Source organism: Pelobates fuscus, chromosome 8 (assembly GCF_036172605.1).
Source record: "Pelobates fuscus isolate aPelFus1 chromosome 8, aPelFus1.pri, whole genome shotgun sequence".
NCBI classification, from domain to species: Eukaryota; Metazoa; Chordata; class Amphibia; order Anura; family Pelobatidae; genus Pelobates; species Pelobates fuscus.
The window spans coordinates 156612838-156628486 of NC_086324.1; the positions used below are offsets into that span (position 1 = coordinate 156612838).

At 37.5% G+C, this 15649-nt stretch overlaps 1 protein-coding gene across 1 annotated transcript in view; it reads right to left on the minus strand.

Annotated features, from left to right (window-relative positions):
* The window catches only part of HS3ST6 (heparan sulfate-glucosamine 3-sulfotransferase 6), a 42650-nt gene extending 28271 nt beyond the window's left edge, over nt 1-14379 (minus strand). Inside the window, exon 1 of the mRNA XM_063428955.1 lies at nt 13256-14379. Coding sequence (XP_063285025.1) covers nt 13256-14145 — 890 coding nt within the window. The 5' untranslated portion in view covers nt 14146-14379. The remainder of the gene's footprint in view (nt 1-13255) is intronic.
* Between the last annotated feature and the right edge of the window lie 1270 nt (nt 14380-15649).

Genomic DNA, 15649 nt, shown 5'->3' on the forward strand with positions numbered 1-15649 from the left:
TTGAAATTCTCTTTAACCTGTCAACAATCTTGAACAACTCTAAAACAAACTCTCCAAAATCTCTTACATAATTTGTAATCAACTACCTACAAAAAAAAAATCAAAGGATAACTCCCGTCATCCCCTATAATACCATTAAGCTGTAGAATTCCGTGTAATCTGCCTTGTTACGTGACACCCTTTGTTTCGGATCAAAAAAATGATCCCAAGTAGTTTCTAAATATAAAATTTGTTTTTTACCCCCACAAATTCTCCATAATCTGTTCTGGTTGCTACATGTCATGATACTTTGAGGATTATTATTTTTTTTTTTTTTTTACTGTGTAAACTCTGATTAAAATTTACAGATCAGATTTCAGGCGAAGTCAAACAGTCTTAAATACATTGACAGGAGTCCTGGGGGGTATTTGCTTAGTGTCCAGAATTGCCAAGAGCAGTCAGACTCGCTCACATATTGAGATGGAAAACTGGGACTCAATGGTATTTTTGAGTAACCTAATTCCATTTATAGACAGTTTGACACTAAGAACATTAGCAGAGCCTATTTTCTTCCTTGGGTATAAAGATACAGACAACATTACACAGAACCACTAATCTTCAAAGGATTAAAGGAGAGTAGCCTCTTAAATCATTAGGACAATTTTAAAAGTAGCTTAGCAGAAAGAGATAAAATAAATAAATAAAGAGTGCGTTTTTGTGAAAATATTATTTTTTAAAAAGATTCGGAATACTATACAAAGAAATGACCATTAACCTAAAAAATGTATGCCAAACAGCCGTACTGGAAAAATTGTATAGCTCAGCTGTGTTTATAATTGACCACAACAACACACTGCTTAGTGAGAAAACCCTGTAGATTACAGACAGTAAGCTATAAATATTCAGGTAGCTTTAATAATTAAAATGTCACATACATCAAACATTATTTTATGACGTATTACAAACATGTTCATTTTTAAAGAGGAAATGCTTGGTTTGAGCACAACTCAAAATTATTTAAAAATTCTTTATAATTTATTTGATTTTCAAAGCCGGGCAAAGTATTTAAATAAGCTAACTCTTGCAGCGCCGTACACATTATTATAATTATTTTATTATTTATATCGCGCCATCAAATTCCGTAGCGCTTTGCCTGCGCACATATAGCACTGCTGGAGAAAATGGCGAGCATGCACACTTGCATATGGTTTTAGTCCGCTATATTCCTGGTTCTCAAGGCATCATGGGTTGTTAAAGGAAGCGCTACAGCAGTAACTGAGGCCTCGATTTAATATTGTTGGATAAGCTTATCAAATAATTTAATATTTTTTGATAAATATTTTCAATGATTTGATATTATGAAAAACATTACAATTTTATAATATTTTTATATTTTTTTTATATATAGATTTTTTTTTATACATTATATATTTTTTTATATTTTAATATTTTGTAAAAATTTATTTTAAAAGTTTATCCAAATATATTAGATAATTAGAATCATTTGAAAAGCTTATCCAAGAATATGAAATCAAGATCTGATTTATTTTTTAAAAGAGCCAACATTCTAAACCACTGAATGTCTTAGCCAAGCGGGACGTCTTGTTCCGGTCTGGCATGCGACACCCCAATGATGCTGTCAGAGGTATAACTCTACCTCAGAAGGGTTACACTCTGTATGTGCAGGGTTTTATAGCACAACTCTGTACATACAGATTTCAGGCACCACAACCACTTCAAATCACTGAGGTTGTCATGGTGCTTGGAGTAACACTTTAATGAACAGCAGATGAATCATATTATAGTAAACAGTTTGCAATTAAAAACAACAAATATATATATATAGAGAGAGAGGATGACACAAACGTGGAAATTGTAGAGTCCATCAGTTTTGGTGTAACAGTGGGATAAACATGCCCCAAGCTGTTTAAAATTGCTGAGCGTCAATCAAAAAATATATTGAAGAAAAAACCCAGTTACATTTCACCGAAGCCTGTATTACCATCTTGAAGGTCTATTCCTCTTATCACATATTATATTACAAAGATTGACTGGTATGTCTTACACTGTGTATTAAAACAGTGGCTACCAAACGAGTTATCACAATGCAACATGCTAAGAATTAAGTTGCGTCACCTCTTATATCTATAATGACAACTGTGTTCAAGCACAGGATCCAGTCTCTGATGTCATCTGCAGCTGGGAGGCGGGTCAAGCGCAAAAGATTACAGATAATTCCATGTTATTACACAGAAAGATTAAGCTATACAAAGTAGCAATCTACATACAAAATGTTTACCATCTAAAGTTACCACCTACAAAGTCTATAAAGGCCAAGTAACAAAGTGTATGAAGGTGGGAGAGGGACATAGGGAGTTCCCTTGTTGAAAAATCCAGAATAACACAAGTGTGAAAGCGTCTGGTAGCCTTAAATCAAGGGAGAACATGTAAGGGTAGCGCAGGCCTATGTGTTCATGAGAAACTGACCATTCACGCTGGGACCCTGAGATTGGAAAATAGAACCTTTAACTTAGGGTCAATCACTGAGTGTTCTCAAAGGAGAGGATTCTGGGAAATGTGCAGCTGATTGACTAGCAGGGGTTCCATAGACTGAACATATATATAGACACCCAGAGGTTATCATGGCACTCTGTGAGGGTCATGACTCCAAGTATTTAGGATTGAACTGAATCTCGTGTTACAAAGGTTATGACCCTCTTGTTAGCTCTATTAGAAAGCTTTAACCAAAATAACAACTGCCCGAAGCTTAGGGAACATGACATTAAGAGTCTGGGCTAGTGTTTATTTCTTGTAATACACCATACCACGAGGCACATATCAGTTTATTCACTAAATACCAAATTATATTGAAGTGCAAACAAAATCGCAAAATTTAGACAAAAAGTGCTGATTTGACAAAAAAATCTCTAACTTGGCCATAGTCACAATTTGGATATTTTAGCCTCAATTCTGTCATTCAGTTTTCCGTTTATAACAAATCTGTGTTTACTATAAAATAATATTACTCAACAAGATTAAGGTAATTGTGCTAAAATTTGATATCTTACTGTTCCGACATTATTTGCACGATACTCAGAAAATCATGTTGAGGATTACCTAAAAATGTAATTTGCTAAAAATATTCACTACCAAAGTTAAAACAACATGCTCAATCAACTGTACAGCTCTACTGACTATGTTAGTGCTGTTTAAATAAGTATATTCTAATTCATTTTTAGTGGAAGTTATGTGTCACATTGTATGATGCTCTACGAGAAATGGGCAATGTGGGGGAAAATAACTAAAAGTAGATCAATTAACAGAAATGTTCTATTGGTTTCCAATACAATTGCTCCATTTTTAGAGCTTAATTTTTCCCCCAAAAAAACCCAATGCATGTATTTGCTCCGGCTCTAAAGTGGTAGAGAATCCACACATTCTATTTATTACATAACCGCATGGTATACAATGCAATAAATAAGCACTAATTAGATCCCATCTAGTTTATCTTAGCTGTTTCAAAGTTGCTTTTTTACCGGATAGTAATCACTTCCTAATTTGTCTTAAAAGCAACACGCTGTCCCTTAGAGAGCAGTCAGCCTTACAGTAGTACGTATATAAATGTAAATCTACGTTTATGCTGATTGATGTAGATTGATACATACAATGCTATCAAAGATCATCCATTCTTACTTAGAACAACTTGATTGACATTAAAGGACCACTCTAGTGCCAGGAAAGCATACTCGTTTTCCTGGCACTAGAGTGCCCTGAGGGTGCCCCCACCCTCAGGGACCCACTCCCGCCCGGCTCTGGAAAGGGGAAAGGGGTAAAAACTTACCTTTTTCCAGCGCTGGGCGGGGAGCTCTCCTCCTCCTCTCCGCCTCCGTTCCTCCCCGTCGGCTGAATGCGCACGCGCGGCAAGAGCTGCGCGCGCATTCAGCCGGTCACATAGGAAAGCATTCATAATGCTTTCCTATGGACGCTTGCGTGCTCTCACTGTGATTTTCACAGTGAGAATCACGCAAGCGCCTCTAGTGGCTGTCAGTGAGACAGCCACTAGAGTAAATAGGGGAAGGCTTAACTAATTGATAAACATAGCAGTTTCTCTGAAACTGCTATGTTTATAAAACAATTAGTTAACCCTAGAAGGACCTAGCACCCAGACCACTTCATTAAGCTGAAGTGGTCTGGGTGCCTAGAGTGGTCCTTTAATTAACTGCAGAACGAGATGAGTCACGGTACTCTCAGATTGTCCCCGCATTCTTGACGTATTGGTTTGCCAAAAATAATAGGACTTGTAGAGTTTTATTTCAATGGCAGATCTGTCACTTCCATACATCCCTGCTGTATTCAACAAATCCCAAACTATTATTTGTATAAACCGTTTGTCAGAAAAGGAAATCTGTATATTTTTTAGCGTATCTACACGATTACTCGTTTATTCTGAAGTCACAGCATTAAAGAACCCTACAAGCATTCTAGTAGGGAACACATGTATTTAGTGATACCGAATTTTTGGGGGGCTACGTCGGCACTATTTTCTTGTAATACAAAACTCTATTCAGCGTGTAGTTACGCAATGCAACCTTTGAAAGCTGAAATTGTATTTATTTTTCAAAACAATGCCTTCAGCATGATAGATCACAAAGACAGAGTTCATCACGAACTGGTGGATTGTTACAAATTTAAAGTGAATTCGAGATTTTAGATTAAAAAAATAAACTAATTCCAAGTTGGATTTCTTTTAAGTTACTTTGGCCTTAAAATTATAAATCATTTAGAATTTACTTTAAGTTCCTGGCAATTCACTGGTTACACGATTTGAAAGTATAAACACAAGTTAAAAGTTTGTGATCCCTGCTCAGTGAGTCACTGACAGTTCCACTTGAAACAGCACTCAAGCGACAGGTCCACTTGAAATGAGTACTGGGGGCTCTAATTTTATTATTTGTACTTGTCAATTGCAGCTGTGTCTTCCCACTCACGAGAATAACTGCAAAAGAGTTTTCATATTGCGACCATTTCAAATCTCCTTTAGAAATACTTGTATTTTAGGTGTACTGTCTCTTTAAAAGAAGAATATTTTTTATTTTTGTACTTTAACTTCCATAATTATCTGTCACAGGCTGGAACAGAATTATGGAAGTTGTTATTCGTTATCATGGCTGGATGTCAGCTGACCACTCTCAGCCAATGAATGGTACACTATGCATGGAAAGTTGCACAGAATTCTACTTCGAGGTTGGCTGATGACGCCCCCCATGATGCTGACGTAGTAAAAGGGTTTATGTATGTGCAGTGTTCCAAAGCAAAATTCTACACATACAGACTCCAAATCATGGAAGTGGTCATGGTACTTGGAGTAACCCTTTAACATGAATTTTTGTATCTGTGCTGAAAACATGCTTTCACAATTATTTGATAGAGTGTGAATTTCCGGGAATTCAAAGTGAATTTCAAATTTTATGCCAAAAACCCACAATAAGTTTCCCACTTCAATGAAAATAGAGCTAGTATTACTGTTTTGTGGGCCACTTTACCACAGTGTGCTATATTTTTAACTCAATGATGCAAACAGTTGAAATCCACAAAATATATAGATTGATAAGTTTATCCTTATTATTATTATTATTTTATTAATTATAAAGCGCCAACAAATTCTGTAGCGCTGTACAATTATAGACACCAGTTTCAATAAATATAAAGTGGATCTCAACATTTTTCCTATTTTGCGGTCACCAGAAAAACACATTTGTCAAACAGTGACTTGTACATTGATAACTTACTAGAAACATCTACTTATTATTATTATTATTATTATTATTATTATTATTGCCCTTTATATAGCGCCAACAGATTCCGCAGCGCTTCAAAGCTATCAATCTGTGGTTTATTGTAGACCAGCTGGTTTGGGCTAAGCTTGTAGAGTGCAGCATGTCCGGACTTCTTCATTTCATCTTCCCAATAACATAGCATGCTAGACCATTGCCCCGTGGACTGCAGTCCATGTGAAGATGACCGGGTTATTGAAGGCCATCTGTATTCTGATTCTGTACAGCACAGAGTAGTGGGAAACAAAGAACAAACAAGACAACTTGAGGCTGATTTATTAAATCTTTTTTTTTTTATGGGATTTTTCTGAAGTCGAAAGATGAATATTCAGAAACAAACTGCTACTGAATATTGACAAAATGTGTTTGGAATAAAGCATAAATTGTCAATGCTAAATAAGAAATAATTATCAAAATGTTATTAATATTGTAATTATTATAATCGGAACCCAGTTAAATCCAATGAATATCTTGGCATATGGCTATACCCTGAGCTCTCATTTCTATGTGATTTTCTGGAATCTGGGGTGGGGGAAGTAGCTAAAATAAGATATACTTGCCTGAAGCTCTCCCTAGTGGGATCCGCCATATTCTTGTTGGTTCTGTCTCCCAGCTCCAGGTGCTTCATTCACTAGAAAAGGGGTAGGCAACCTTCAGCACTCCAAATGTTGAGGACTACATCGCCCCTGATACTTTGCCAGTATGATTGCTGTAACAGCATTATGGGAGGTTCCTTCCCGCAATATTTGGAGTGCTGAAGGTTGCTTACAACTGCCCTACAAGATGTGTCAATATGGGTCTATAAAGGAACCTGTAAGACTGAGGTAACCTCCATAGAATTTCTTTCAAGCAAACACCTTTTCTCATAGCTGTCGCTAGTGTTGAATGCTGGAAAAAAAAAAAAAAACCTGAAGTCAGAAGCTCCTCCTTCAATCAAGTTATCACTGGTCTGCAGCCTTTAAATAACTCCCCTTCTAACCCTGCCCAGACTTTCTGTGGCTGTCCAATCACAGACTTCCCAGTGCAGCTCAATGAGAAGTCTTGGCAATGCAGATGCCCTGAGCAATTGCTGCCTCTTTAGTTTAGCTCCACTGAGCTAAACAAACCAGGAAGTAACAGGACTGACTGTCTGATTGATGGCTGGGGGGTTATCAAGGTTTTTTGTTTTTTTTAATAAAAGTTTCAATTTCTATTTCTAAAAGTGATCGCACTCTTTACACATAAAGCATTGCAGCAAGCGTTTTAGGGGGATGTTCCTTTAATGTTGAAATTCCCTTTGCATTCTCACTTTAAATAACTTTAAATTAGCCTTGGTCTAAGACAAAGGAAAGAGTAAATTACAATAACAACAAAAAGGATGTAGAATTCTCTGCCTGAAGAGGTTGTTTTATCAGACTCAACACAACAGCAACAGCAACTGGATGAATTATTGCAAAATATAAAAACATTATATTCGGTGATATAATATTTAATGCACGGGGTAACAGCTTCTTGATCCAAGAAGAAATCGGACTGCCATTCTGGGGTCGAGAAGGAATTTTAACTAGTTTGTTCCAAATTTGGAGAGTGCTTCAAACTATTATTTTTCCCTTCTTTTGTATAAACAACAAAACAGATGTGAAAAAGGCTAAACTTGATGGACGCAAGTCTTTTTTTCCAGCATATGTGGCTATGTTATATAATGTAATTATATAATCCTGATGGTGATTTTTAATTGTATACCAACAGGTACTGGTCGACAGGTGTGCAGCTGCAACCTGTCTCCTGTATTCTTCTTACACCTTTAACTGAGATATGTAATGTGTAGATCTAGTGTGTAGTTTAGCGAGACTATCCCCCAATCCAGGCATTGTGTTGTTTACGAAACAGCTGATTTTATACGACAAATTTAAAAAAATGATTTTATTACAAACGGGATGTGTCATGTTTCATGGGTGTGCTCTCCCCATACCCTATACTCCAGATAGCTATCGAGCCCTTTACTTTAAAAAGTAAGACAATAATTGGCCTCTAACAAGACCAATTCTTTTGCCGTGTTTCCCAACCCTCAATGGCGGCACATTTCAATGAGTACTATTCCCAAGGCACACCTGCTTTATTTTTATTTTTTTAAAGCAATTAGCAGCTTATAAATGTATTTGAACCCTTACTGGAGAGATATCCATACCATATGTCTAAATTGGCTTATTAGTTTTAATTAATTGCTATATGGAGATTCCAGTTTACATGGCGATGTTTGTCAAAAAGCACATTTTTAAGGACTGCATTCAACCTGTTTTCATCCTGTAACGGATCACCTGGCACCCCGACTGGGTACCTCCGTTAATGGATGCTCCTAGTGCTTCCTGAGGACTCCAAGCACTCTGGCAGACACCACAATCACCGAATCCGAGAAACCTTTTAAATTCTCCCAAGCATATGAACGCTGTAGACCATTGAATAGGAACCATACGAATAGGCTTGTACTCCTAGCAGTCAACTGGAACAGCATGCAATAAATCCTTCCCCCCAATAATGAGACGACAAATCACTTTGAGGGTAAAACAGGAACTCTCGACTGGCTCATCCAGCCTGGCTTTTATTTCCAACTCACACATACAGGCCACACCCAGGGGGAGGCATAAAAGAACCAATGACATAGATGTTACCTCCCACACATCCCCTCCCCTTAGTGTGACACATAATCCCATTATGCATACAGTGTAAAATATACTTTTACACAACTTTCATAACTTTAAAACCATACATCACATTCACATAAAAATACATATCCACAATCAATCCATTCAGGGGAACAACATATTAAAAAATGGCATGAATCCGACCAGGGGTTCAAAAGTTACTAAAAGTATCTTTTGTTCCTTTCTGGCTGGCAGAAAAACATCCCCACAATGCACCCTGGTTTTCCTCCCTTCTGCCCTGGAGTTAATTGGAGAAGTAATCCAATTACCCAGGACTAAAGGCAGACTCCATTAACCACATGGTTGCAAAACAACATAAAACACTTTAAAATACATAAAGTCACATTTACACATAACACACAGACATTTCACCCATCCCCAGATAGCTGGGATCTGCACGCACAAAACTACCGAATAGCGCGCAGATCCTACTCACACAGTACAATTGCCATGGAGCTAAAGTCTTTCCCATAGTCTTTCATTATATGAATAGGCTCCATGGTATGGCTATCTGGGGTATCACATTCCCATAAAGTCTGGTCCATAGTCCAAAGGCAAGAGGCGGGCAATCAGCCCCCTCCAAGGACACGTGGCGAGGTCGGTTTCGCCACAGTCACTATTGCAACGTGAAATGTTAACCTGCATTTAGTGGACAGATAGCTTATCCAACAGCAGTTGCCTTCTTTTTTGTAACTATAAAGAAATGTATTGTGATCAGATTTTTGTCAGTGAAAAAAGGAGGAAACATGGGTAGTTTGGGTCCTTAGCAGAGATCAAACACAAATTTTCTTCCATATAATAGGCAAATAAAACCACTTGTGCAGCATTAAAATACATCCTGTCAAAGCCCTAACTAACCATTCACATTTGTATCTGCAATTTCTCCATTTTTTTTTAAAGACGTCTATGGCTATTTGGCAAGAACACACAAAGAAGATCAAACAATATTAATTATTACAATACTACGGGAAACGTTTGATTTTTGCAGACACTTTTAAACCGAGATTTCTTTTCAATACGGAACAGCTGGCTCTCGGAAAACTTAAAACAGGCTCCTTGCACAACATCTGTAAGGGGACAGGCTGCAACATACGACCAGACATAAGACATATATCTATGGATTTTTAGGGCACAAAAAAAGTTTTTCGACAGCTTACAAAACAACACGCATACCGAAATAGCAAATAAATAGAGTTGTGCACATCATTTGGTTTGGATTAAAAACTTTTTTTTAATTTGGACAACCCGGATTTTGTCAAGGATGGTTTGGTTCATCATAATATTGTCCATGTAAATGCTTCCGTAAAATGGTTCGGACGAACCAAAAGGATGCAAAAAATGGACCAGAGCACTGCAAGATATAAATATTATGTATATATTTTGCAGGACACTGATTGGAGCATTTTCCAGGCATTTGGTTCACGGAACAAGTGAGAAGAAGTAACCTAGAGAAGGACATAAAACAGGAGCACGAAAACAATCTATATTTTTATATTATCTAGTTATTAAACATATAATATATATTTGTGGTCAGAGCACAAAAGGCCGTAACATGGAAGTAATACAAGATAACATAACACAGAAGAAGTACAAAAGTCTGTTGTGGTGTGCCAAAACCGACATACTGGTAGGCCTGTAAAATAAAAACGGCCAAGGAGAATTGTTAAAAAAATACATTCTGAAAATGGGAGTAGTGGATGGGATACGTGATACGCAGACCACGGTGCGGTTGCTGGTGAAAGGAGGGAAGATCTTTAAATCTTCCTCAACTCCAGGTTCTTGACTTGATCTGTGAATAAAATTAACATTTAATGGTTGTCACCTATCTATCAATCATCTTTTTACCCATCAGTCATCTCTTTTTTTGCCTGACGGAACTCCAAATCACAAGTCAAGAGACCTGTTTGTCCATGTTGTTGTTGTTGACGCTTTGTGGAATTTGGACAGTGAACCAATTGGCCAAAATTTGGATGAATTGCAGCTTTGAAACAGAATGTCCAAGAATAAATGACTCATTTTATCTGCCTATTCTAAATCTCAGCTAGTTGAAATATGTTGGTGCGGGTAGGGGAGGGGTTACACAATAAACTACAAATTTGTATTACGGTTGTGTTTCAATATTTACGCAAAGTAGATGGTGGGAACCACACTCAATCCCAACGGCCAAGGGTGCTCCGGATCAGGACCAGCAATCCCAGAATTATACACGAAAGAAGAAAGGACCACAGGCACTCCAAATTGAAACCGTATGCAGATTTATTAGGAAAATATGCAACGCCAAGCAACGTTTCGACCAACAAAGGTCTTTTTCAAGCTTGTGAATAAACTCCTTTCAGGAGTTCAAAGAGAACTCCAAATCTAAGGCCAAAAATATCCAGAATTAAAATGTTAAATATCCAGAAATAAAATGTTAAATATCCAGAAATAAAAATCTTTAAAACTTGGTTAATTTAGACAAAAACTGGAAATTCTGTCTGGCACAGGCAACCTTCGGCACTCCAGATGTTTTGGACTACACCTCCTGTGATGCATTATGGGGGATGTAGTCCACAACATCTGGGGTGCTGAAGGTTGCCTACCCCTGGTCTAGTGAATAGTCCTGAGCTGTCAGTTTGCTGTTGAGTAAATAACTGGTACCACAATCATTTATCACTAGTGCTACAGAGAGACACTGATAGACTACTAGATATTTAAATAAGCTCTGTCCTCCACCTCTGCTGGAAGACAAGTCCACAGAGGCACAGTCTTTTCTTTAAAACAGTAATTCCGAGTACTGGCAATGAAGTTTCCCCTCTCATTTATATGCAATTTTCTTCTGACCGTAAACATTTTTAACCCAGACCCTCAATGTGTCGGTTTTTGCCATTTCAAACTGGTTTTATGAAAAATATTTGGCTTATTTATCCATTTTACAACACTGGAGAATACGTTGGCACATAATAATTATTAATTATAAATACAACTAATTGGAGACGATATAACCAACCCCTTTCTGTAAAAAAGATGCTCCATGCATTTAATGTTAAGATCTATTCACTAATTAGAGAATTATGCTGAGCACAGACTTTCAATATTTTGGTAAAAATCTATGAAATGCTAAATTTTTCCAGTTTAGCCGAGGTGGAGATTTTGTCCATCTCCCCTTTTTTTTTGGCCTTACGTTTTCCAAACATCTCTGAACTCACCACAGCTCCCCAATTAGTGAACAGAACACTGTGTTTATTATTTAACCCTTGTCCTACTCTGTTGCAGTATTAATTAATATATATGTATATTATTTAGATTTTCCAACACTATTTTTTTTTCACCATTCTAGTCTCCCCATGTCATAGATAAAACCAATTAACTGTACTGTGTGATAGCAGTTTATTAATAGATATATCATTTTAAATAATACATTTCTGTTGCATCTCGTGTACAGCGCTACAGAATCCGATGCCGCTATATAAATAATAAAATAATAATTATAATAAAATAATCGACAGAATATCTAATAGACACATAGCTAACAAACATTAAGCTATAACATATTTTACACTGACAAACTATAAGAAAACTGAGATTATATTGTTAAATATATCAGGTTTTTTTTCTAAGTGTCCACAAAATTTCAAAAGTTTCAAATATAATGTGTGTTTTATATTTCCCTGCGAATTTTAACGTGTTTAACACACTTTATGTTTACCTTATTAAAATATGTTATGTCTATGTTTTTGTGGTTGATAAACCACAATAAACAGTTTACTATAAATTAAGGAACATCTTTAAGTGAATGTTATCAGGAGAAAAACCTTTAAAAGTATATTTCGGGAGAGGTAGTGTGACACATTTACCAATACATCACTAAAAGTATTACTTTATATTCTCTTGTATTTACGTATGTGTACAAATTATAAGATCAACTGAAACCTGGATAATTTATTTGTGTACATAAACCAAATACTGAACAGGCAAGCAAAAATGATTTACTTGGGATAAAACTGGTGCAAAAATATCATCGACTTTCCAACAGCTACTTCTAAAACGGTAATAATATAATGAATGAATAATATCATTTAAAACAGTGTTCCTTGTTTTTATCAAACATTTTAAGGCAAATTCAAAAACACTAAATACAAAGTGATAAGTTACACAAAAAAAACAGTAGACAATCTCAGACCGAGAGGCAAGAACTATCTAAATATGCTAAATGTATACATGTAAAATATGCTATTATTAAATATGTCTAGTAGGGTGGACCATGAAATGGACAGAGGTTTGTTAAAAGCTTAGTAACTGGAAGGTCCAAAGAGAAGATGTTCTCTTATTTGGGAGACCTATTTTCTAGACAGCGATCTGAGGTTATTTATTTATTTATAAAATATTTTACCAGGAGACATACATTGAGATTTCTCTCGTTTTCAAGTATGTCCTGGTAAAGGATGCACAATCTAAACAAGCTAAACGTATAAAATGTTACTAATGTGAATAAATAGGAGCGTTTAGCCTAAATGTTGCCAAATTAGTTCCCAAGTCACCACAGCCTCATGATGGTTTTTAAGATACTACATCATACTGTGTAGTATACCAAGTGATCTTGCCATTAAATTATGGGTATTTATTCACTTGCCAAATCTGACTTTTAGTGAATGAACCCCTTATTTAAAATATTGTCAGCTGTGATTTAACGGTCTATATTATTTTAATTTTTTTTTTAAGTTGTCTCTCCCAGTCCCACCATGGCTGAGCCACATTAGGATATACAGTGAACAATTATCTTACCTGTACCATTCCAGTCCCTTGTCATAGAACCTGTCAAAAAAGTGGGGTTCAGCCCCCAATGCCCTGACATCTGGGTGTACCCTAAGATATTCCAGGAGTGCCCTCGTGCCTCCCTTCTTCACACCTACAATGATAGCCTGGGGGAACTTCTTGGTACCAGTTCTGTTTGGGATAGGGAAAGCACGGGGACGTTGAGTCACTATGTTCGCAGAACTGGTGATGGGAGGTGGGCTGTTCAATGTCCCATGGAATGCAGAGTCACTGGAAATAGAACCTATTGGTTCCGCGGGGGGAGTGCGCATGGTGTCCTCAGCCCCACGCAATGCGTCCTCTTGTGTTGATGCAGAGAGTTGTGTACCTTGTGGAATGTGATAAGGGATCAGAGAACTTTCAAGAGTAGAGGCTGAGGGTATGGGGTCTGAAGGAGCTGAGCTAGAGTCTAGTGGTCCCCTAAAATCAGAGTCATCAGCGCCCATTGAGTCCCCTAAAACTGAGCCAGAGCGTACCAGCCCCCCTAAAAGAGAACCAATGCGTATGAGCCTTCCAAATGTAGAGCCAGAGGGAAGCGAGTCCTCACCATCAATGTGCCCAGGGGCCACAGTCAGTCCCGCTGGCACAGAAGGGATGCCAGGCTGAGACTCACAGCAGGAGCCGGTTAGGCAGTAGAATACGTAGGTAAAGAGGAAGATCATAGTCAGAAGAAGCGAGACTTTGGGCTGGACCCTCAGTACTCCCAGGTGCCCACATAGAATCCGAGGCTTTATAAATCCACATCCCATGAGTGGGGCTGGGAGCCAGGGCACATCGGGGCAGACATGGCACAACCACCTGCCCTCAGTGCCCTGCGGTACGTGCCTTTCTAAAGAAACAGTGTCAAAGTGTGTGACCATGGGCAGGACAGACCCTGCTCCCTCTCTGCTCCACTCACTGCGGGCTGTCTAATAAAGTTCCAGGACAGGCACTGCAAGTCCATTAGCAGCATCTTGTCTAATCCCAGCTGTCAGCAGGATGTCTCGTCAAAAAGCCTCTCTGAGAGCTCCCAGTGAGAGCATTCAGGGGATCCCCACGCGAGAACGTCCACCCACAGTGACAGGAGAAATGTCAGCCTCTCAGCACAGGCTTCCAACTTGCAATCCTTTTATTGTCATGCCTGCATTCAAATGTGGTTTGGGCTCTGCTAAGGGGAGTGTCAGGAGAAGGGGGTGGGAGGGTGGGTGCCTGAGATTTGCAAACCCTCCCTCTTAGTGTATGGGAGATGATCAGTCAGAGAAATGACCTACCTGTCTGTCTGTTATATTACTTTCTAATGTATGTTGTATCTACCAATCAATCGATCAGTCTGTCTGTCTGCCTGTTTGTCTGTCTGGCCATTATGTTTCTTCGCGTATGGTTGTCTGTCTGTCTGTCTCTCTCTCTGTCTATCTATCTCCTCCAGAAGTACCGTGCGTTTAGGTGATACAGAGATGGATTATGGAAACTGATAAAGGGAACAGCAATACTCCTTTTAACTGTGTAAATGCCAGAGGTGCAAAAACATTGACAACGCGTCTGGCAAGCAAATTGTTAAAATGTTTCGGAATTCTTATCTTATATAAATATAATGCATGCGTGTTCAGGTGTGCAGCCTATTGGTTTCACTTATATATATAAATATATATACACAGAATTAATATTTTTTTTGTACCAGTATTTGCAGGCATTCTGGAAATTAAAGGGTTAAAAAAAAATCTGCAAATCCCACAGAAACGGTTTGCAAACGTGTCTAAATTCCAGTATCCGATATAAATAATAATAAAAAATATGTTGTATAATAATTTTCTATTCCAGATCCGTTAAGTCAGGGGTATTACTGAGACCACACTTGGAATGCAGATAAGTAATGTATTGGGAGAAATAATCTATGGAGATTTCTGGTTTTTACTACTGCAGAGAAGAGTGAATATTTATAATACCGTAGCTCTGCCAATTGAGAGTTTTATAAGATTTGGCTTAAAAAGTGCAGTCCCTTCTCTCTGTAAACACTGACTCTAAAGCCCTTTAATAGGAAAAAATGTTCTGATTTTAATTTTAACTGTTTATTAAATACAATTCTTTCAGAGGAGATCTGAGCCATTTAAATTAGACACACACAAAAAAAAAATCAACATGATTTAATCATTTCAATATAGGGTTAATAAATAACCTTTTTTCAATCCGGAAAATAGACAGGAACTACATCTGAGACAAAGATCTGTTTTATTCGATATATAAATAACTATTCTCATCTTTGAGGAATTCAATTACTGAAAGCAAATGACGATTAAAATACTCAGATTTGCATTAATTAGTAGTTCTAATATACATTCAGATCGCTGTGTACAGTATTAACGGACTTAACTCATTGCGGTTCGTACA